This window comes from Caretta caretta, chromosome 1 (assembly GCF_965140235.1).
Source record: "Caretta caretta isolate rCarCar2 chromosome 1, rCarCar1.hap1, whole genome shotgun sequence".
Lineage (NCBI taxonomy): Eukaryota > Metazoa > Chordata > Testudines > Cheloniidae > Caretta > Caretta caretta.
In genome coordinates, this window is record NC_134206.1 from 325,178,176 (window position 1) to 325,202,654 (window position 24,479).

Sequence of the window (24,479 nt, forward strand, 5' to 3'; positions counted from 1 at the left end):
CAAAGTGCACTGAGTGGATCAAATTCTGTCCTGATATAAGCAGAGGAAATGTCACACAATAGGCAAGAAATCAGTGAGGGAGGGTGCGTGTAACTATAATAAGAACAGACTTTCTTCCTTCTTGGTAGGAGCTAGGAGCAGTGAGGCAAGGTTAGGAAGCCCAGGTAAGGGGCCTGCACCCACTCTGGACACAGAATAGATCATGGAGACTAGACTCCAAGTGGCACCTCTCACCAAGCCATAAAGGAGAAGGAAAAGCAGGCTTGTGGGATGTAGCCAGTCCCAGAAGCAGACTCCCACCAGTGGGATGACCCTCTGGGGTCCCCTTGTCCCTCCCCAAACACTCTCCTAATCCCTTGGATACACAAGTGATATGGGGCAGATCATTAAGGACTAACTGGGCTAATCAATAACATTACAAGTATGTAATGTGCTCCAGCATGGTAGAGATGGTAGAAGCTGGCTGGAGGGGGTCCAGGAGCTGTTGGAGAGGAATGTGACACAATAACTGTAAACAGTGCATTTAATAAGTGTGAAGGTAATGGGAAGAAGGTATATGGGACCATATCTGGATATATGCTGATAAGGGACAAGTGTGGGATTTTGAGGGTAGAGGCATTCAGAAAATTCTTGTATGGTGAGAGGGAAAGAGATAAAGATTATGAAGCAACATTAAGAATGCTGAGGGAAATGAAAGGATTAAAAGAGGTGGACAGTAAGAATTGTGTTCACTTATGCCAGGGTTGAATTTGGCCCCTTGTCTTCCTAATCGGAAATAGCTTTATCTGAAGTATATATATGTTTTGCAAAGACCAATATCATAATAACTTGAAAGATTATTATACAATTGCTTATCCTGGAAAATATTTACCAAAAAGTCATATCTGAAATCTGTCAAATATCACATGGGGGTGGTTACTAGTCTAGTCCAAAATTATATTCCCATGAAAAGCATTGCAGCATTTTGTAACTTGGCACAGCCTGGAGTCTTTGATGTCCTTGTGGTGGCTAAAATGAACAAGTTACCATTGTTCTTATTTACTCATTCAGTATTATTTGCTGCATTTGATACTGATGATCTCAGGATGATTATTAATAATCTGTTCTCCTGCACAAAGCTTGTTCCCTGCATTGCTATGAACAGAATTCAAGGGTTAAACTGAATTGTTTACATAATCCACAGATTTTGGAAGTGTTAACCAGATCTGCTTTAGACTCTTGCCACATGAGGGCAGCTATGGGAGTTTTTTTTTCTTTTTTTCATAGGACTGTATATTCTGTGCCAAGGAAGGCTATCTAAGAGAATGATAAGCTCTTTGCATCTTTGTGGATGGCCATGTGTATATAATCCTTGTTGATTTTCTTGCTAGTTTATAATGTGCATACAAAGTCTCAGCTCTTCAAATTATTGAAAAATAGAAGTTGTTTTTCTTCCAGGGAGTCTGACACTTAAAAAAAAATGTTGTACAAAGTTTTAAATTGTTAATAGGTAGGTGAAGGTGGAAACAGTGAAATTTCAGAGACTGAATTTTCCCATCAGAAGCACCATCATTCATTTGGTTTTCAAAAAGCAATTCAGATAATATTTGTACAAGAAATCTTTTTTTAAAGAGATGAAAGTGAATTTAAATGCTAGATTTGTGTGTATAGCGATTCAGCCATGTGATTTTATTGATATTAAAGGCAATTGTGCAGGTAAATCATGAATATGTACCACATATACTTCTGCGTTGCTCTGTACTATCTATCAAGTGGTTTATTGTTCTGTCTTTTGAAAATTATAGGAATTCTTTGAAAAGAAAAAGCTTAGATCAAAGATGAAGCTGCTAGGAGTATCATCACCCCCTAAAAGTTCAACAGTCAGTTTAGATCTCCTCAACCTGTATGTTGTTAACCAGATATCCACCAAGAAAGACACTGCTGGTGAGTATAATATAGTAATAGACTTTACAATTGGAAGACCCATTTACTGTAACCTATAACTGCTATTGCCTCAACTATTCTGTACTCCCTTGTAAGATTATAGCTTGTAGTGTCAACAATTCAATTTATCTTTAATCAAAATCTAACTGAAAGTGAAACAGCAACCACACAAAAATGTCAGAGGACAAAAGAGGAACCTAATAATCTTGGCTAGCAGCATAATTTCACCTTCAAGGCTGTGCTCAGCTCTGCACCTGGCTAAGTAGCATCATACATCCCTTTTTTTTGTTCCTTGTGACCTTCTTTTCTTAAACACTCCATTCATATACTACTTCCACTTTCATGACTTCTTTCATGGAACATACTATCACTCTGGAATAGCCTATCACCACCTCTACATCAAGTACTTCCTTCAAATCCCTCCTCAAAATCCACTTCTTTCACACTCTTCCTACACTGATCTCCTCAATAACGTCTCCATCTACCTTATGAACCTTAACTGTTGTACTGTATTGCATTTTTGTATGAATAAAACTGTAGAGGCCTTGCGTTTCAAGTTTTTTCATGGGCTGTGGGAATACCTTAGCCCTCAGGAACTAAATGAGAAGTGTAATAGAGCCTTGCAGTGCCCAAAATCTGGTGGATAAAAGAAGTGTATACTCTAATAGACTGTAAAATAGAGTTAATAATAAGCAGTTCAGATAGCGGTAATGGCAAATAAAGCAAAACGTATGTATTTTATATTGATTATGTAGAGTGAAGGGTGGGTTCTGCGTTCTTATTAAAATTCAGATATCTCAAATCTCTCTGTGACATAGGTACTAACATTCTGAACACTTTCATTACAGACAGAGTGAGAAAACCAGTCCATGTGGATCTGAACAGGGGCTTAAAAACACCTACAAGGAGACAGAATATAGAATTTCCCATGTCACCACAATGCACATCATCTAAAATAGCCCTGGATGACATCCAGTACAGGTACTTGAATAATTATGGACACTGGTCAAACATTAATGAAGTTCAGCAAAGATAAGAGCTCCATGATGCCATTTCTTCCTTTTGATTTATAAAATATATATTCTAAAAGTGCCAATCCAGGCACCATCACAAAATAGAAAAATACAATCAGAACAAGAGTAAAACCAGCAACTTCCACAACACCCCCCCTCCCCAAAGCCAGCCCTATAGATGCTCAATCCACACTAACAGCCCTTATTATGCTCCTCCCTCCCCCAAAGCCTGGCTAAATGGCTAGAGCATGCTGCACGGTCCCCTGGTCAAGGAAGTTGTGCTGTTTCAGACCAAAGGGAAGGGACCGGGTCACACAGAACACACTGCCAACAGACCCCTCTCTCTTTTTTTTTTTTTAAACTGAGATCAAACACTTCTGCTGATTGGTGGTGTGGCTCTATAACTCTGGGAGAGAAGCAGTTTCTCGAGTAGGTAGTAGGTGCTAAGCCATTTCAGTCAAAACAAACACCTGAAATTCTACCTGCAATCTACAGACAGCCTTTGCAGATCCTAGGGCACTTGTGTCATGTGCTCTCAGCAAGATACACTCAAAAAGTGGATTCTGCAGCAGCTTCTGGTTTCACTTAAGATATGGCCCGATATGGAACACACTGCATAGTCTAATGTTGAGCTAACAAAGACAGGGATCACAGTAGCAAGGTGTGCATCCAGAAGAAATTATTGCAATCTCTTAGCTGGAGCAAGACGGAAAACACTGTTGCTATGTGATTAACAGCAGCTGGAAATCCAGCAACACCTCAAATAAATATAGGCCATACTTACATAATAGGGGACTGTATCCTGGAAACAGTGACTCTGAAAAGGATGTAGACGTCATAGACACAAACAGCTGAACATAAGCTCCCAGTGTGATGCTGGGGCAAAAAGCACTAATGCAATCCTTGGATGTATAAACAGGAGAGTAGTAAATAGGAGTAGGGAGGTGAGACTGATACTGGAATACAACATCCAGTTCCGGTGTCCACATTTTAAATTGGATTTTGAAAAATTGGAGAGAGTGCAGAGAAGTGTTATACAGGATGTCAGACTAGATGATCTAATGGTCCCTCTGGCTTTAAAATCTCAGAATCTATGAACGGTTTCAGAGGAACAGCCGTGTTAGTCTGTATTCGCAAAAAGAAAAGGAGTACTTGTGGCACCTTAGAGACTAACCAATTTATTTGAGCATGAGCTTTCGTGAGCTACAGCTCACTTCATCAGATGCATACCGTGGAAACTGCAGCAGACTTTATATACACACAGAGAATATGAAACAATACCTCCTCCCACCCCACTCTCCTGCTGGTAATAGCTTATCTAAAGTGATCAACAGGTGGGCCATTTCCAGCACAAATCCAGGTTTTCTCACCCTCCACCCCCCCACACAAATTCACTCTCCTGCTGGTGCTAGCCCATCCAAAGTGACAACTCTTTACATAATCAAGTCAGGCTATTTCCTGCATAGATCCAGGTTTTCTCACATCCCCCCCACCCCCATACACACACAAACTCACTCTCCTGCTGGTAATAGCTCATCTAAACTGACCACTCTCCAAGTTTAAATCCAAGTTAAACCAGAACATCTGGGGGGGGGGTAGGAAAAAACAAGAGGAAACAGGCTACCTTGCATAATGACTTGGCCACTCTCAGTCTCTATTTAAGCCTAAATTAATAGTATCCAATTTGCAAATGAATTCCAATTCAGCAGTTTCTCGCTGGAGTCTGGATTTGAAGTTTTTTTGTTTTAAGATAGCGACCTTCATGTCTGTGATTGTGTGACCAGAGAGATTGAAGTGTCTCCGACTGGTTTATGAATGTTAGAATTCTTGACATCTGATTTGTGTCCATTTATTCTTTCACGTAGAGACTGTCCAGTTTGACCAATGTACATGGCAGAGGGGCATTGCTGGCACATGATGGCATATATCACATTGGTGGATGTGCAGGTGAACGAGCCTCTGATAGTGTGGCTGATGTTATTAGGCCCTGTGATGGTGTCCCCTGAATAGATATGTGGGCACAATTGGCAACGGGCTTTGTTGCAAGGATAAGTTCCTGGGTTAGTGGTTCTGTTGTGTGGTATGTGGTTGTTGGTGAGTATTTGCTTCAGGTTGCGGGGCTGTCTGTAGGCAAGGACTGGCCTGTCTCCCAAGACTTGTGAGAGTGTTGGGTCATCCTTTAGGATAGGTTGTAGATCCTTAATAATGCGTTGGAGGGGTTTTAGTTGGGGGCTGAAGGTGACGGCTAGTGGCGTTCTGTTATTTTCTTTGTTAGGCCTGTCCTGTAGTAGGTAACTTCTGGGAACTCTTCTGGCTCTATCAATCTGTTTCTTTACTTCTGCAGGTGGGTATTGTAGTTGTAAGAAAGCTTGACAGAGATCTTGTAGGTGTTTGTCTCTGTCTGAGGGGTTGGAGCAAATGCGGTTGTATCACAGAGCTTGGCTGTAGACGATGGATCGTGTGGTGTGGTCAGGGTGAAAGCTGGAGGCATGCAGGTAGGAATAGCGGTCAGTAGGTTTCCGGTATAGGGTGGTGTTTATGTGGCCATTGTTTATTAGCACTGTAGTGTCCAGGAAGTGGATCTCTTGTGTGGACTGGACCAGGCTGAGGTTGGTGGTGGGATGGAAATTGTTGAAATCATGGTGGAATTCCTCAAGGGCTTCTTTTCCATGGGGCCAGATGATGAAGATGTCATCAGTATAGCACAAGTAGAGTAGGGGCTTTAGGGGACGAGAGCTGAGGAAGCGTTGTTCTAAATCAGCCATAAAAATGTTGGCATACTGTGGGGCCATGCGGGTACCCATAGCAGTGCCGCTGATCTGAAGGTATACATTGTCCCCAAATGTGAAATAGTTATGGGTAAGGACAAAGTCACAAAGTTCAGCCACCAGGTTAGCCGTGACATTATCGGGGATAGTGTTCTTGACGGCTTGTAGTCCATGTTTGTGTGGAATGTTGGTGTAGAGGGCTTCTACATCCATAGTAGCCAGGATGGTGTTATCAGGAAGATCACCAATGGATTGAAGTTTCCTCAGGAAGTCAGTGGTGTCTCGAAGGTAGCTGGGAGTGCTGGTAGCGTAGGGCCTGAGGAGGGAGTCTACATAGCCAGACAATCCTGCTGTCAGGGTGCCAATGCCTGAGATGATGGGGCGCCCAGGATTTCCAGGTTTATGGATCTTGGGTAGTAGATAGAATATCCCAGGTCGGGGTTCCAGGGGTGTGTCTGTGCGGATTTGATCTTGTGCTTTTTCAGGAAGTTTCTTGAGCAAATGCTGTAGTTGCTTTTGGTAACTCTCAGTGGGATCATAGGGTAATGGCTTGTAGAAACTCGTGTTGGAGAGCTGCCGAGCAGCCTCTTGTTCATATTCCGACCTATTCATGATGACAACAGCACCTCCTTTGTCAGCCTTTTTGATTATGATGTCAGAGTTGTTTCTGAGGCTGTGGATGGCATTGCGTTCCGCATGGCTGAGGTTATGGGGCAAGTGATGCTGCTTTTCCTCAATTTCAGCCCGTGCACGTCGGCGGAAGCACTCTATGTAGAAGTCCAGTCTGCTGTTTCGACCTTCAGGAGGAGTCCATCTAGAATCCCTCTTTCTGTAGTGTTGGCAGGGAGACCTCTGTGGATTAGTATGTTGTTCAGAGGTATTTTGGAAATATTCCTTGAGACAGAGATGTCGAAAATAGGATTCTAGGTCACCACAGAACTGTATCATGTTCGTGGGGGTGGAGGGGCAGAAGGAGAGGCCCCGAGATAGAACAGCTGCTTCTGCTGGGCTGAGAGTATAGTTGGATAGGTTAACAATTTTGCTAGGTGGGGTGAGGGAACCATTGCTGTGGCCCCTTGTAGCATGTAGTAGTTTAGAAAGTTTAGTGTCCTTTTTCTTTTGTAGAGAAGCAAAGTGTGCATTGTAAATGGCTTGTCTAGTTTTAGTAAAATCCAGCCACGAGGAAGTTTGTGTGGAAGGTTGGTTCTTTATGAGAGTATCCATTTTTGAGAGCTCATTCTTAATCTTTCCCTGTTTGCTGTAGAGGATCTATGAACTGGCAGATATGCACCCTCCACAAAGGGACAGATACAATTCTCACTATATGTTCTTGTTGCTTTCCCCAGCCTTCCACCATCATCTCAGCCTTATCCAGATTAAGTTCTAGCCAGCTAGATCACTTCCATGCCTCAGTCTCTTCCAGACATTGGGCCAGGTGCTCACCAGCACTGGTTACACTGGATAAGATAGAAATTTAGAGATAAGGATGTCCTCTCCCCACCGCTCATGACTGATCCCATGGGGAAAAGGCAGTTGGAGGACTAGTGGGTGATTGGGAGCCTAGGACTGTTCTGGACTGAAGCGGGGGATCTGCTTTCGTGAGGAGGTATCTGTGTTGCCTGCGCTTGTAGCGGTCTTGTTACCCAGACAGTCCTGTCTTGAAAAGATCTTCTGAGGAAACGTCAATTATGAGTAGGAAAATAAATACAATATTCTAGGGTTGAAATAGTTTCACAGCAGTGCTTTAAGTTCCAATTAGATAGGTCATAAACATCTTCACCAATATAAAGGAGTTTGGAAATGTATTTTGAACAAACAAAAAGTTGTAGGTGAGGCTCTAGATTTTCAAGTGACTAAGGACTATTTCTTTACTCATGTAAGATCCTGCATGCAGTAGCTATATCTAAGGAGCAGGCCACTGTATTCAAACATTATTTTGAATCTTCAATCTTTCGGTGCCCAATTTGAGACATCTTAAAGGAGCCAGATTTTCAAATGGACCATGGTGGTTGCTCAGGACTCTTTGAAAATCAAGCCCTTTTAAGATCTTTCAAGTTAGGTACCCAAAATCATGAGTCTCTTTTGAAAATGTTGGCCAAGAACTCCAAATATCATAGGTTTTTCTTATACTTTGTTACAAGGATACAACAACAAGTATTAGAGAACAGAAGAAAGCATCTCTCAGACAAGATGAAATACCAACCTCAGGTAAGCTAAATATACATTTATAACTTGACATCAGTTTTGTAAACAAATGACCCTTAAATTGTTTTTTAAAACAATGCCTAATCTCACAGATTTTTGGTGTGAAGTAGAGCTTTCCTCTTTAAGCCTATGCTGCATCATTACAATTATCTTCCAAATTATTCTAGGTGGTTTCAAAACACTCAAGAACAGTCTCTGCTCTAAAGAGTTTACAGTAAGGACAAACAAGTACACAGAGGTTAGGGGAAAGGGAATGGGAACAACAAAAGGCAAACTATGTAAAATGTACATAAAGTCAGTTTGATTCACTGTGAGCAACATGGCAGAAATGAATCTTTAAATGTGGACAGGATATGGGCTGTGAGGATGAATTCAGAGGAGTGTACCACACACAGCAGGTCACGTGGAAGAAGACACAGAGGTCATTGTAAGAAGTTGAGAAATTGGCAGACAAAGCTGGGAGCACTGGCAGAGCCCAGGGGATAGGAGGCAACTTGACAATAGAAGATAAATAGGGAAAGGGCAGGGTTATACAAATCAAATCTGGTCCTCAGCTCTTTCTCTTAAAACACGTTGAAACAAATTCTGCTTCCACTACACCTGTTCAACTTGATGGTGTTGTAGGGGTATAACTGAGAAGAGAATTTGTCCCTGGAAAAATCCATTACAAGCATTTCCAAAAGTATATTGAATTTAGGGTAGATGTCAGTAAGCTATCATAAACAAATCTGTACAGTCTTTAAATGCATTTGCCAAAAAGATGTGGGACCACGGGGAAGCTATTATCTCACACATAGTTAAAGCATGGTTTGTTTGCATTCTTTTAGATGGACTGAAGGATGGTTTAGATGGTTTATCAACTTGCAACCCCCTGTACTGGTGGGTGCAGATGAGTAGGAGGTGGAAGGATAGCTTTATTATCCACCTGGGCCTCCACAGGAGGCTCCCTGCTAGAAGATGCCCATGAAAGAAGCTGAATCAGCACTTCTCCAGAAGGCCTAGCCCGACCTCACCCCACTTTTGCAGCTCTGCTGGCCCACTCCCAGGCTCCTTGGTGTAACAGGGATTGCTGGCAATTCATGACACTGCACTCCTCAGACTGTCAACAGCTGAGAGCCTGGGTTGTGTCATCTTGCACCAACAGAATTCATTAAGTGAATCGGGCCTATAGGTGAGACCATACGGACTTGTGCTCCACACAATTAGGCCCTTTGTTTCTGTCTAGGCTAACTGAACCATGTTGTCCCCAGTGTGTCACAACAAAGCTCCATCATCATTTTTGCTTTGGTAGTGTGAGTGTAAGGCCTTAGAATGCAAATATTGAAGTATTAGATCTGTGTAAATGTTACACTTCTAATAGCTTTTATGAAAGGCATCCTTTGAATAAAGTTATCAGCTGCTCAGATGCAGCTACTAAACACCAATTCTTCTATGAATAAAGAGATAAAATCTCTCTAGACCTAGCAATTAAGCAAAGTTCTCTACTGGCATAATCCACTGATTCCACTGCAGTTATGCTGGTGGAGAATTTGATCCATTGTTCCTAAAGTCATGCAATCGGGCCAAGATTTTTAGACAAAGTAAGAAAGATAAACCTATTTGTAGGATTAAATTCTTTGTCTGAGCAAAGGAGAATTACTTAGTCTAGGTTAGGTGTTTGGCTATGAAAATATATTTTACAAAGATCACAGCTTGCAATAAATTAATTTCCTAGATATAACTTTAGTAAAAGTCTTCCACTACAGTTTTATCCCTCATACTGGTTGGAGAGAAAGAGGCCATTATTTTAGGTTGGTACAGAATGCCCAGAACTCATTGGGGGCAAATTGTCATCTGGGCCTGTGTCTGCTCTTTATATATGCAACGACTTGCTAACACTGTGCACATACAAGTGTCAGGCTGGTTTGAAAAGTGTGCACCAGCATTTGCACCTGCATGCTTGTTTGCATCCAAAAATGGAGGCACTGGGCTAAAAAAATATTAAAAATAAATAATTGCATTGAGTGAAATTTTTCCATCCCCCACAAAACCTGAAAGTGGGATTTTTACAAAGTACTAAGCAGAGAGGGTGGGTCTGAAGATTCATATTCTCCAGCCTATTGGCAAGCCATAGGATTGCAATGCAAAGGCATTGTCCATTCATTTGAACAGAAGACCTTGCCACTATGTGCTCCTTATGCTGAGTGTAAGGGCAACCAGGATCTGTGTAGTTGCAGATCCCATAGCACTTCACCCAGTCTGCCTCCAAATCTCCTTTATATGCTGACTGGCTTGAGCCAACATAGCACCCTCCCTCCCACAGAACAGCTCTCCAGCCTACAGTAAAATAGAATATATTTTGTTAATTTAAGCCTCAACTCAGCAAAGCACTTTAGTACATGTTTAAAGTTAAATACATGTTTAAGTCCATCTCCATTCATCATAGCACTTAAGCACACGCCTAACTTTATGCATGTGCATAAGTGCACTGCTGAAATGGCATTGGCAGAATTTTTTTTTTTCTTCGTGAAAAGGTTTATATCTGGATAGGTCAAATAGGTTTACGTTTTTCTTGTAGTAGGTACATGTGTAATGTATTCTGTAAAATAAAGAATTTTACTGAAAGTGTAGCATTAAACCAAAATATTTTTAGATAAATAAAATGTCTGTTGTGCTTTACTTAAGTTATCACAAGTTATGGAATCAACTTGCACAGACTCTAGTCTTGAACATCTGCACAATCTAGCAGCAGACTGTAATTCCTATCCAGCATCCTCTTCAGTTTCCTGGTCTTCTAATTACAAACAATCTACAGAACAAGATTTCAGAACGAACCTAGCATGCAGCCCTTGGGAATTGGCCTACAAAGAGGAGAAGCAGATCAAACAGGTTTGATATGTTGTCACTTCAGAGGAATTGTATTCAATGAAATTTTTTCTTTTGGGATAGGTCTAGCGCACTGTTTCCCAAACTTGGGACACCACTTGTTCAGGGAAAGCCCCTGGCGGGCCGGGCCAGTTTGTTTACCTGCCGCGTCCGCAGTTTCAGCCAATCGCGGCTCCCACTGGCCGCGGTTCGCCATTGCAGGCCAATGGGGGCTGCGGGAAGTGGCACGGCGAACCGCGGCCAGTGGGAGCCACGATCGGCCGAACCTGTGGACGTGGCAGGTAAACAAACCGGCCCAGCCTTCCAGGGGCTTTCCCTGAACAAGCAGCATCCCAAGTTTGGGAAACACTGGTCTAGTGAAATGGCAGAAGGTTTCTTGCCGATTGGTGCAAACTACATTTAGAGTGACTTAAAAAAAAAAATTGATTGGTTTGAAAATAAGCCCAGGTTGATCTTATGAACATGCAGAACTTTCTCTGAGTTCTTACTCATGAATACATAACAATAGTGTAAAGGCTAAGCAAGCTCTATGGACTACACACAGATGCCGGCAAGTGCTCTGTGGAGAGCTGGCTGGTAATATGGTGCTGACTCTCCTCTTTCCCACTCCTGCATTGAAGTAAAGATAGCTAAAATGTATGAAATATTTTCCTAATATTACTCTGTACTTGCTTATGTGGGAATCTAATTTGTGATCACACAACATCCTCTTACACAATCTCTCTATTAAGATGTTGTCAATGCTCTGAAATAGTTTGAGAACGCCTGCTCCAGAGGATACCTTTTAACTGAAATCAGTATTTTGATATACCATTTTAAGGCAATTAATGACAGTTGTTTATTCTATTTTGAAGTTTTATTTTGTTTTAAATATGAAAAATCATGTGAAAAAAAATACAATAGCAATTATGAGGGTTTTTTCCTGCTAAAATATTTTTATTTTTTAGAAAATAATTTTGTCACACATATGTAAACCCTTTAAATTCTATTGGTGATGGTATCTTAATGCAAGTTCAGGAAGTCAGAACTTTGTAGTTCTGATGGCATTGGATGCTAGATGGACATTTGAAGGCCTTCTGTTTGCAAGCTGGCTGACAGCCAGCATTTAAAATACGACCTGCACTGAAGTCAGTTGAGACACTTATGTGAATAAGGTAAGCAGGATTTGGCCTGTTACATAGAGCAGTACTATGAATGTTTTCCTCCATAATGAATTTATGGACATAAATAGCATTATTCCATTTTTTTCAATTGTATTAGAATAAAATCTTGTTTTTCCTCACAGAGATCGAAAGGACATTGTCTTGTTGAATTTTATTGTACAAAATTCAAAATAATCACAATAGTTAATATAGTATATATAATGTGAAATGTCATTTTAAATATTAAAATTTAACTATTCTCTATATTTAATATTTTGGCAGTTTCTACCATTTTCTCAGTCGGGAAATATTCTCTCTCAAGACCCTGGGGTTTCAAAATCCCAAAACAGGCAATGCATTTTCAGCAAGTCCAATACAGCAGGGCCATTGGGAACATTGTTTAAGAAATTGAATAGGTAGGCAGAGATTTTGTTTGTTTGTTTGTTTTAAAAAAAGAGTCACATTTAAAAAATAAGAAAGGACTTTCAAGACTCATCTGATTATTATTTTTTATTGTACTTCAATGCCCTTTGAAAATTAAGTTGGAATGAAAAGTAAATGACAAAAGTACCAGGTTACTTACAAATTGCTGAAATACATCAAAATGTTATTTTAGTTCAATATCCTAGATTCAATTGTTCATTTTCTCACTACATTATTCAGTAGTGTCACTGAATTCCTCCATTACACATGTAATTTGCAGAACAAACAAAAGCATGCACTTTCCTCCTGCTGGTTAAATAATTCTTCTGGTTTCTTTTTTAATTAAGAATTTAATTTTTTTTCATGAAATCATTCCCTTTTCACAAAGGAGAAATAGAAACATGAAATATAGCGAGCAGATCGAGGGACGTGATCGTCCCCCTCTATTCGACATTGGTGAGGCCTCATCTGGAGTACTGTGTCCAGTTTTGGGCCCCACACTACAAGAAGGATGTGGATAAATTGGAGAGAGTCCAGCAACAAAAATGATTAGGGGTCTGGAACACATGACTTATGAGGAGAGGCTGAGGGAACCTGGATTGTTTAGTCTGCAGAAGAGAAGAATGAGGGGGATTTGATAGCTGCTTTCAACTACCTGAGAGGTGGTTCCAGAGAGGATGGTTCTAGACTATTCTCAGTGGTAGAAGAGGACAGGACAAGGAGTAATGGTTTCAAGTTGCAGTGGGGGAGGTTTAGGTTGGATATTAGGAAAAATTTTCTCTAGGAGGGTGGTGAAACACTGGAATGTGTTACCTAAGGAGGTGGTAGAATCTCCTTCCTTAGAAGTTTTTAAGGTCAGGTTTGACAAAGCCCTGGCTGGGATGATTTAATTGGGGATTGGTCCTGCTTTGAGCAGGGGGTTGGACTAGATGACCTCCTGAGGTCCCTTCCAACCCTGATATTCTATGATTCTATGATAAATAAATATATTTTGAACAATGTGCCGATAAGAGAAAAACTTTACCTATTGACTGACTGCTTAGGGCCATATGCAGTTTATAATAAATATCTTATTTCAAGTTTGTTCCAGGGGTTCTCTGCATGTCTCTTGGGTTCCTAAGGAGTCTACTTTTTCTGCCCAGTTTATTGCATCACTTGCTCTCAAGTCCCTGGTCCACCACCTGACTGAGGAGGGCAAGACAGAATGCCTTTTGGAATCCATCCTCATGTTCCAACACTGACTAGAGTGATCGGGGAAGCACAGTAATGGGAGCTCTTCTCAAGTACACCCAGTCTATTTGCTTGCCTCTACAAGAAAGGGACTGTAGATTTCTCACTTCATGGCAGGCAGCACTAGCTACAGGAACACTGGACTGACCAATAACTTGATCACCATAAATTTAACTTATCTTTGTTTCTCACCTCTCCCACCTTTTCCCCAGCTATCTAAAATGCAGATGATTGAAGTCCTCTTCCTGTTCTCTCACTCGGACCACATCATGCCCATCCTTGAATCCCTTAATTTACTTCCTGGCCCTCATTGCATCACATTGAAAGCCCTACATAATCTTGCCTCGCCTACATTTCCACTTTCATTTCCTCATGCCCCTTCACTTGTGCACTCTTTTCAATCCTCTCTTCTTACTGTTCCCCAGTTGTCTCCTTCTCCCACTCAAAGATTGTGCTTTAAGCTTGGAACACTTTCCTCCTCTTTGCTGAAGAAATGCTTCTCTCACTCCTTCATATCTTCCCTCCTCCATACTGGATTCTCTTCATCTATAATCCCTACAACCTCTTATCTGAACTGTTGTCCCACATCTTATCTTGCCTTTGACTGCCAGCTGTTCAAGGTAGGGAATGTGTTTTTCATGGTTTGTAAGGTACAGTGAAAACTGTGCATTATCGGAGTTTTATTTAAAATAACTATTTAGAGTATTTGCATTTATTTATTAAGCAGTAACCAAAAACTTGGATGTAATGTACAAATGCCAGATGGCTATGACTAAATAGTAGTAGACTGGGTCATAGATGAGCACTTACTTTTACTTAGCATTAAATAGTGTCACTTGGCGGTGTTATAATGCTCACAGGTTAGCTTTGGTCAACACTACTGAAAGCCATTTCAGAAACAGCATGGTTTTACTGATACCACTTGAAGAAAAGAGAGACCAGGACAAAAGTTGTGGGAAAATGAAGTGAGAGGAGATTAATTAGGAGCTTCAGGGACGGTAAATCAGCTGAATAGGAGGTAGTTAAAAGAAGCTGAGGATAGCAAACAGTAGCTGGGAGGAGGGCAGACGCATAAGAGCAGAGCCCCTGCATTCTTTGTTGCTTCAGTTCTGTTATGTTCTTACAGAGCTGTGTCCGTAGGTTTCTGCAGATAACGTTTTCCCTCCTCATGTATTTAGTCTCTTAAAACTTAAATGTTTGCCAGTTTTTACATAAGCAAAGGACACTGCTTTCACCTTAGGATCATTTTGGGTCTTTGTTCAATTTCTAGTATTTCCTAACAGACACTCCAAAACTTTTATCATAGTATGCAACACTGTGGCATTTCTCTTTCTCCGATGGTCATGCAGTTGTGCCCTGCATTGGTGACCGGACTCAAGGATGAAATATCAGCCATTAATTTACAGTCCCTTGCTTTTGTCAGTTCTCAGAGCCTTAATGTGGGTTTGTACTAAGATACCTCTGTATTTCTGTTCAAAAACTATGCTGCACATGATGCATCCTTCCTTACTGTGCACGAACATGTGCTATGTGCATGATTTTTTCCCAAAGGCTCTTCACTTGGTCAAAATCAAAAACACTTTTCACCAGAACACACCAACGCACGTCTCTCCAGTGAGGAATTTTTCCAGACATTTAAGTTGTGTGGTGTTCAGGAAAAAAGACTTATGCACTTAAACAGTTAAACTTATTTACTTAGACTCCCTGAAATATTATCCTGCAGGCAGGATCCGAAGCTGGAAAGTTTTAGTTTGAAAGGCTCAAGTGAGCTTAGAATGGAAATATTTATGCAGCCTTAATTATAGTGGTCATTAATGTCACCCCTACTGTATGCTGAGGCTGTACTATGGGCAAAAGAAAATGTATGTTTGGTCCCATTACTACTTTATTAAAAAGTTCTGTGCCAAATGTAAATCACTGCCACTAGATACAAATGGAATTCCCCTCTGTCCAGAGAGCTTGCACAAGGCCTATTGACCACTTAAGAACAGTGACTTAAGTGGTACAGAGACTTTGTATGGGCCTTCTGTATAGAGGGGAATTGTACCCTAAAAGAACAAACCACCTTCTAAAAACCCTAAAGAAGATTGTCTTGCATTTGGATGCTGTGCACAGTCCAATGTCTAATTCAGCTGAGTGGAGCAGCAGTGACATACAGTGGGTGATTTGGTTATTCACAGCTCTTTGTGCAAGAGGATACATCTCAGGTCTGCAGTTATGTCCAGAGGTGGCGTGAAACCGAATTCTAATTCTCTTTAAAGCTGCAGGTCTAGGTTCTAAGTTTTTTGCCTTACTATAAAACCACATCTATAATACAGGAGGATTTATCCATTACAAGAACATGCGTTTTTGATAGAAGTATGGAGAGCATAAAGAGTAAAGGTTTTTTGAGATTCTTAACTTAAAATTGGTAATTTAATGTTTAAGCATTTAGTGTTTTGCTTACTTTTGTACTGAGCAGGCTTTTTCTCTTTTATTTTTTTTTTCCCCTCAAAGTCCAGAATATATAAATTCTGTTGGTAATACTCCAGCTTTAATTACTGGTAAAGATTCTGGAAGCAACAACAGAATAAAAGAGCCATTATTTGGTATTGTGAAAGAAACAGCAGCAAACGACACTCACGGTGAAAATGGTCTAGCACTGTCTGAAGATGAGAGACCGCTGTTTCATGATATTCCTTCCATGGAATATTGTGGTCCTTTTGTTAACCAAGGTAGTATCCGCCAGTTATTTACAGATCCAGATGATATGAATGAAATATCCTACAGATGTAGCCCTTATAATAGAGAAATTTATAACATGACTGAATGTACTGAAAGGTATACTGTAGACAGATGCCTTAAAGGGATTTTCACTGTTCCAGAGCAGACTTTCTTTAAAAGTAAGAATATTTCAAGTGCAAGCCATAAAGAAAATAAACAGCCTAATAAAAGCCACTTGAAAGAATATCCTGATGGACATGATTACATTATATCTTCTGAAAACCAAGAAAATCCTTCAAAATCTGAAAGAACAGGTAAGTATCAGTGATGCAAGGAAGTAACATACTATGCTTCCATCTTTTTGGCATTGTTTTAGTGAGCCACGGGATTTGTATGTCATAGTGAGACAGATGTTATGAAACTAGACACTGTAGTATTTTTGTTTCAGGTAGAATTATATAATGGTAATCATCTTATGAGCTAATATGTCAATAGTAATTTCTGATCAAAACTGTGATGGAATCATTTGTTTTAATTCAAAATTGTATTTTAAATTCAAGGTTTAATTTTTGTTTTTAAGGAGCATTTACAAATCACCACAATCACAAGATTAGCTTAGAGGAAAAAATGTGGAATTATTCAACAATTAATAAGTAAGTTTCATAAGCAATTGTTAAATTAAAATGTGATATCTGTATATGATAGACTTGATGGGCGAAATCCTAGCTCTACAGCAGTCAATGGCAAAACTCCAATTGACTTCAGTGGGTCCACAGTTTCACCCACTGAGTATAAGAACATGAAAATTTCTTTAAGATTATTAGCTTTGCAGCTCATAAGTCTGCAAATATTTAATATACAAGATATTTCTGAACATGCACCATCCTCTTCTATATAAAATGAGTATTTAGATTGTGCCTTTCATACTCAAGCTCATGCAAAGTGCTTTAAAAATAATAAGTTAAACAGACAGTGTGACAATATTTTTAAATAAAACAAACAGCCATTATTGGCATTATTGAGCAGACCCATCAGTTACCTCAAGGTTGCTCAAGTACCCAATGTTACAGTCTTTCCTCTGGAGCTGTCTTTTTTTCATTTTACAAAGTGGTGTTGTCTTCAGTAATCTTTAACAGCATACTGTTCCAGAAAAATGATGTTTATAAAATCAAGTTCTTTGTATTATATCTTTAACAAATTGTAATAGCGGGATGCATTTTGTAATTAGAGAGCAGTGACAATGAGCTTACAAATAGCAGTATTGCTATGTTTTATGAAAATAATCAAAGTGGACCATAAGTTTATTAGTAATATTTTTCATTTGAGGTGTAAATAGATGCTGAAAACCATAGCATGAATCTCTTGCCTTAGGACCTTATTTTGGTTTTATTCCTTAGTGACAATGCTCCTCTTGAACAATTCACTTGTGAGTGCTCACAAGTCTTTGGATTTGAAGAGGTAAAACAGTTTTACTCAGCTTTTGCTTAAGGAGACAAATGTACTTTTGTGCTATGTACTACAAGATGTTGGTGCCAGGCACTTTGGATCAGATTCTTTGCTGCAGCTCCAGAAAGCAGCAGGCAGCTACTTTTTGGGGTGGGTACTGTGAGAGAGGTTGCCACATACCATTTCCTGATATGAGAGTGCTCTATAGCTGTGCATATGTAAATAGCTATATAGATAAAGGGCCAGTAGATGGCATTCAAAAATACATAGAATTGTTCATCGGTTTTGTAGGCCCAATAGTACGTGTGCACTTCAGTGGCTTCCTCTGTGTTCTTTACATGGAGCTCTTAACATTCACCACTTGATCCAAAATATGATGCAAGGATACAGCAACTCTATGGGAAAGGGGTTCCTGGCCCCTGATACCTCTCAGCACCAGAACCAGGGCAGCCAGGGGGCCATGGCTCCCCACTTTTTAACAAAAATAAGCACAAAATTCATGTCTCCTTCAGATTTTTCCCCCAGCAAAATAACAGATTCTGCTGGGGAGGTGCTGCAATTACATAGAATCATAGAATATCAGGGTTGGAAGGGACCTCAGGAGGTCATCTAGTCCAACCCCCTGCTCAAAGCAGGACCAATCCCCAATTAAATCATCCCAGCCAGGGCTTTGTAAAGCCTGACCTTAAAAACTTCTAAGAAAGGAGATTCTACCACCTCCTTAGGTAACGCATTCCAGTGTTTCACCACCCTCCTAGAGAAAATTTTTCCTAATATCCAACCTAAACCTCCCCCACTGCAACTTGAAACCATTACTCCTTGTCCTGTCCTCTTCTACCACTGAGAATAGTCTAGAACCATCCTCTCTGGAACCACCTCTCAGGTAGTTGAAAGCAGCTATCAAATCCCCCCTCATTCTTCTCTTCTGCAGACTAAACAATCCCAGTTCCCTCAGCCTCTCCTCATAAGTCATGTGTTCCAGACCCCTAATCATTTTTGTTGCCCTTCACTGGACTCTCTCCAATTTATCCACATCCTTCTTGTAGTGTGCGGCCCAAAACTGGACACAGTACTCCAGATGAGGCCTCACCAATGTCGAATAGAGGGGGACGATCACGTCCCTTGATCTGCTCGCTATGCCCCTACTTATACATCCCAAAATGCCATTGGCCTTCTTGGCAACAAGGGCACACTGCTGACTCATATCCAGCTTCTCGTCCACTGTCACCCCTAGGTCCTTTTCCGCAGAACTGCTGCCTAGCCATTCGGTCCCTAGTCTGTAGCTGTGCATTGGGTTCTTCCGTCCTAAGTGCAGGACCCTGCACTTATCCTAATTGAACCTCATCAGATTTCTTTTGGCCCAATCCTCCAATTTATCTAGGTCCCTCTGTATCCTATCCCTGCCCTCCAGCGTATCTACCACTCCTCCCAGTTTAGTATCATCCGCAAATTTGCTGAGAGTGCAATCCACACCATCCTCCAGATCATTTATGAAGATATTGAACAAAACCGGCCCCAGGACCGACCCCTGGGGCACTCCACTTGACACCGGCTGCCAACTAGACATGGAGCCATTGATCACTACCTGTTGAGCCTGACAATCTAGCCAACTTTCTACCCACCTTATAGTGCATTCATCCAGCCCATACTTCCTTAACTTGCTGACAAGAATACTGTGGGAGACCGTGTCGAAAGCTTTGCTAAAGTCAAGAAACGATACATCCACTGCTTTCCCTTCATCCACAGAACCATTTTTTTGCCCACCAGGAGCCGCTGTAGTGTCAGAAGATAGGGGAGCTGGCTCACCATGGGAGTAGCTTGAGCCCCAGAGCTTGAGCCCCAGTGCTCCCTGTGGGGCTGAAACCCCGATCCCTGGCACCCTCCATGGGGCTGAAGCTGAGAGCCATGGGGCTGAAGCCCCAATCCCTGGTATCCCTCCTCCCTCGCTGAAGCCGGGAGCTGCGGGCGCTGAATGCCTGAGCCCTGGCAACCACCGCGGGGCTAAAGGCAGGAGCCGCGGGGCTGAATCCCGGATTCCTGATGCTCCCTGTGGGGCAGAAGCTCCTGAGCCCATGGGCAGAGTTGGGGGGCATCGGGAATGTTGCCCCTCCCAAACTGCTGTGCAAGTGCAGGGCAGTCCAGGGGGAAGCTTTACACCCCCCACAGCTCCTGCTTTCAGCCCCGTGGGGGTCGCCAGGGCTCAGACATTCAGCAACCACAGCTCCTGGCTTCAACCGGGGGAGGACGGGTGCCAGGGATTGGGGCTTCAGCCCCAGGGCAGGGCTGGGGGGGGGAATCAGGGTTTCAGCCCCGCAGGGGGAACTGAGCTCAAGCTCTGGGTTTCAGCATTGGCGCCCAGTGACCCCCTGAAAGGGCTTGCGGCCCCTCCCCTTGAGAACTCCTGCTTTAGATTTCACATGGAGAGGGGTCACACACACCCCTACCCCATCCTCCCTCCCCCAGGGCTGCCTCTCCTCCTATCTGATGTTGCCTCTCCACCCAGCCTGAGGCCACCACCTGCCCTCACTGACCGGCCACCACCTGCCCACACTCACCCACCTGCTGCAAACAAGAGGCAGCTGGGGCTGTGCTGACTGACCAGCAGGGGAGCAGAAAATACCAGACAACTTACCTGTTTTTGTTTGTTTGTTTGTTTTGTTTTTAAAGGTGGGACACCTGCAAGAGGGCTTAAATACAGGACTGACCTGTTAAAAACGGGATGGATGGTCACCCTATTTTTAATGGCGTGCCTCCTTCTCTCCCTGCCCCCTGGCCAGTTCGAGGCAAGGAGCCGCACAGAGTGGAGCTGGTGCCATGGAGTAGGCAGCCGTGGTGTTCCCTCCTCTTCTGCTGGTGCAGGGGGTAGAAGCTACTCCTTAGCTCCCAGCCCCCCTTTTTTCATGCAGCTGGTAAGAGCTGCAGGGGTGGGGGACCTGGCGCCATGGCCGGCAGAGCCCTCAGAGAACAGGGACCATAGGGGAGCCCTCCTGCCACACGGCCTCTAGCCACCCCTTCCCTGTGCTAGCCCCCTGCCCAGACACAGTCCCTACTTACCCCTTCCCTTCACCCTGAGCTACCCCCTGCTGCACCCTGAGCTGTTTTCAAACTTTTTGAGCTGAACTCCCCACCTTTTGGGTTATAATTTTGGGTTGCGCCTTTCCCCCCCTGCCACAACCAAGACAGGCTGGGTGGGCTGCTGAGGTGAATCAGGGGGTACAGGTGGCACTCCCTCCCTGGACCCACCATATGGAGCTGGCTTGAGCCCCACTGGCCCCTGCCCCCAAAATAGAAGTCGTACTATGCCTATGCCCGAGGCACCGCGCCAGCCCAGCCCCCAAAGCCCCCCCTTCCCCTACTGGGCCTTGGAGTTTTTATAGCATGTTTGTTTTTGAGAGGGGGTACTGCAGAGTTCTCATTGATTGATTGCCATTAAACTCACTTGAATTTGAACAGTTTTACCAGGTGTCCTATATTCAGCATAGGGAAATATGGTCACCCTACTTTAAAAGCTGGCCATGCAGACTCCTCTAACATTACAGCCATGTGACTAGGTGAGGCCCACCATCAGTTAATAGGGATAAAGTGGACCCCATGACATGGAAGGCAGCGTCCTTTCCTCAGATATACTCGCCAAAAAGAAAAAGGCAAGAAACATGCCAAATGTCCCTGCTCCAAAGCATAGACACAAGAGCTTCTCAATGAAATGGATGTAAGCCTATTTTTTAACATGGGCAAACCATGTTGTTGTTTTTTTTTTTTCTCTCATCTTGGCAATAGCCAAAACACTTTAGCTTACATTTTCCAGAAAAATTCAGCCTGAGGCTGGAAGTTTTCAGCCCAAAAGGCTGAAGTGTGGCCAAGTTATAATCAACTGAAAATCGAGGTTTCCAATAGAAAGTGTCAGGAAGCCTTAACTAGTAGCAGCACTACTTGTGCTGACTAGAATAAATGGTCTGGCAACTAATTGATATTTCTTAGTCCAGTGAATGAAGTGTTAAGTTATAAAGTGGAGGAATATTAACCCCAAGAGAACTAGATAATTGCCATGTGGCTGCTATTATGCTCTTATGAGTGAAGGCTGGGACACATTGCTAGGTCAGGCTAGATGCATGGCAGAACCATCGTGGAGATTTCTAGTATCCTCAGCCAATGGGATACAGGAAAAAGAGATTCTATAGAAAGGAATACAAGGAAGAAAAGTATGACTGTTGGACTGAAAAATGTGTTAACTTCACTTTTTTAAAAGGTTCTGACAGCAAAGGAGGAACAGTGTGATTTTGAAGTCTGTTCAAAGCTTGGAAAGATGGAAAAGGGTCAGTATACATAGTTCTAAAGTAGATTTTCTCCACGTAAAACTGATACAGCAACATCTAAAGTCAAGTAAAAGTGACTGCATCCTGTTTTGTGAGCTACGAATATGTCTGATTCACCCAACAGTGAATGAAGAAATTGGAACATTAGTGCATAACTGAAATACTTTTAATTGCTTTTATCTAAAAAGATTAAAGTTAGCATCTCCTTAGTGATTAATCCTCTGTTATTTTTTCATTGTCTCATTTCTGCTACTATTGGCATATCCAAAAACATAAAAAGCCAATTTTGCGAAGAGTGGTAATTGTAAAAAAACATAGACAGTTTAGCAATGCTGCTAAGAACACAACAGCATAAGCCTATGAATAAGCCCATAGTATAAGGTGATCGTTCCAGATATAGTTTTTTCATTTGCTTCCTTTCTCATTCCTTTGGACCATGATTAGCTTGAAAATATTTTGTAAAATATTTTGACATGAATTAGTCCCTGCCCTGGAAGTTCAACCGTAGTCTCTTACTAGACTCTTTACCCTCTTAGTGCCAGACTGTCCTGCAACTCCACAGGGGCATTGTAGTGATAGGAGTCTGCACCCCCACCTGTCCCTCTGTAGCAGCAGGGCACAGATTAAGTCTCTGTGGTTTCCAGAAACATCCCCACCTCCTGGGGCACAAGATACCCAATGAGGTAAAGCAGCTGCCACACTCCCTACGGAGCTTGCCTCTGACAGTACAGCACCACACTGTGCCCATCACAGGGCTGCATTTTAATAGCACAATTTAGGCCTTTGAGCATGAATATAATTCCCATGGGTTCTACCAGGAGACAGCACCTATTCTGAGAGGAGAATAGGCACTTTATAATGTACTGCACAATGAACTAGCTAACCTTTACTACTATAAATAGTGTCTTAAAATTATTTATAAATTGGGTTAGTGTTATTTTAAGGTGGTGTGCATGCAGTATATGAGAGGTTGGTTGGTTTGTTTGTTTGTATCTAATTTTTCTCAGTCTAACCTCATTTTGTAGACATTGAATCATCACTGAGCAGTCAGTCCCCCGGTTACTCTCCAAAGCAAACAGACAGTTGTTTCTGTACTAGTTCCGAGATGGTAAGCAATACAATTTTATCTTTCTTATATTTTTATTATTATTATGCTTTTTATTTGTACGAGCTCATCACCATGCTATCTCATGCCAAAGCACATGCAGATGAACTTGCTGTATTACCTTAGTTATTAGCTTTTTTTTTATACAAGCAAAAATCACTTGTGAGAAATATAAAAAAGAATCCACTTTAAGCTTTAAAATAGCATAGGCAAGCAGTCATTTACATTATCTGTAAGTGATATTGGGAATTTTGATAATATCTAATGAAATACAGTTCCACTCAGTTCCTTATATTGCATAACTGTTCGTGAACAAGAAGATCATAGGTCTGGCCTTTTCACTTTACTTACTGTAGTTGTGGTAGCAACTTATTGGATTTATGTACAACTGCATTCATACAAATCTATTTGTGCAGTCTGAAGAGGACTACCTAGCTGAAAAGTGTCTTTCTGACAGCTCCTTTCAAGTAAACAGTGCCAATCCAATTGCAGCTTCAACAAGCAAAGGACCACAACATAGCTTTGGCACAGAGAGTTTGTTTTTCCCTCCCTGCACTGGTGTTGCTATGAAAGAAGCCAACACTCCTAAACAGAAAGAGCCCAGTTTACAAGCAACAGAGGAGGAAAATAAAGACCAGCCTCAGCACAACTCACCACACATATCATTTAAAAGGAAGAATATTAATCTGAGAGAAAGATGTGATGCTTGGTCACAAACTGAGAGCCCCCCTGTAAGGGTAGAAAAATTAAATGCTGCCATACAGTGTGATATAATACAAGCATGTTGCTGTAGAAATCATCTTTCCTCTGTCCACAGTGCTGAACTACTAACTAATGTTAGTAAAGCAGATACCACTGGAGGGCAGGAAATTACAGCCAATGAGGCATTTCAGTCTTCAGGAACAGACAGTGCAACAATTATTGCAGAATTTCCTCCTGAAACTGGGTATCTGACTTTGCCTGACAAGATGACTGTAGATGTACTGAACTACATTAACATAATGAAAAAGAGAGAAGAGAACAACTGAATACAAAGGAGAACCTATTAAATATATTGTGGGTACATCAAAGAGCCCTGTACTCTTAGGGGATTTTATTAATTCCACAGTACATTATTTCCTTTTATTTGGTACATTTGGTTTTAGTTGTTGGACAAGATATTCTTTTACAAATTATTATTAATGTACTCTCAATATTTTATAGTAGCTTATTGAAAATAGCCCTTATTCATTAGATACACTTCCACAATACAGTTATAATATTTTGTGGTTTGGGATGGATCCTGTTCTTATTGAAGTCAATGTAAATACTCCAGTTAACTTCCAAGGGCATTGGATAGGGCA

The 24,479-nt window shown here is 41.7% G+C and overlaps 1 protein-coding gene across 1 annotated transcript in view; it reads left to right on the plus strand.

Moving 5' to 3' along the window:
• The window catches only part of REDIC1 (regulator of DNA class I crossover intermediates 1), a 30,180-nt gene extending 6,016 nt beyond the window's left edge, over window positions 1-24,164 (plus strand). Inside the window, exons 3-13 of the mRNA XM_048836952.2 lie at window positions 1,785-1,923; window positions 2,772-2,904; window positions 7,846-7,912; window positions 10,574-10,777; window positions 12,199-12,332; window positions 16,066-16,586; window positions 16,853-16,925; window positions 17,670-17,730; window positions 21,965-22,031; window positions 23,057-23,139; window positions 23,553-24,164. Of these exons, the coding sequence (XP_048692909.2) occupies window positions 1,785-1,923; window positions 2,772-2,904; window positions 7,846-7,912; window positions 10,574-10,777; window positions 12,199-12,332; window positions 16,066-16,586; window positions 16,853-16,925; window positions 17,670-17,730; window positions 21,965-22,031; window positions 23,057-23,139; window positions 23,553-24,164 (2,094 nt within the window). The remainder of the gene's footprint in view (window positions 1-1,784; window positions 1,924-2,771; window positions 2,905-7,845; window positions 7,913-10,573; window positions 10,778-12,198; window positions 12,333-16,065; window positions 16,587-16,852; window positions 16,926-17,669; window positions 17,731-21,964; window positions 22,032-23,056; window positions 23,140-23,552) is intronic.
• The last annotated feature ends 315 nt before the right edge of the window (window positions 24,165-24,479 follow it).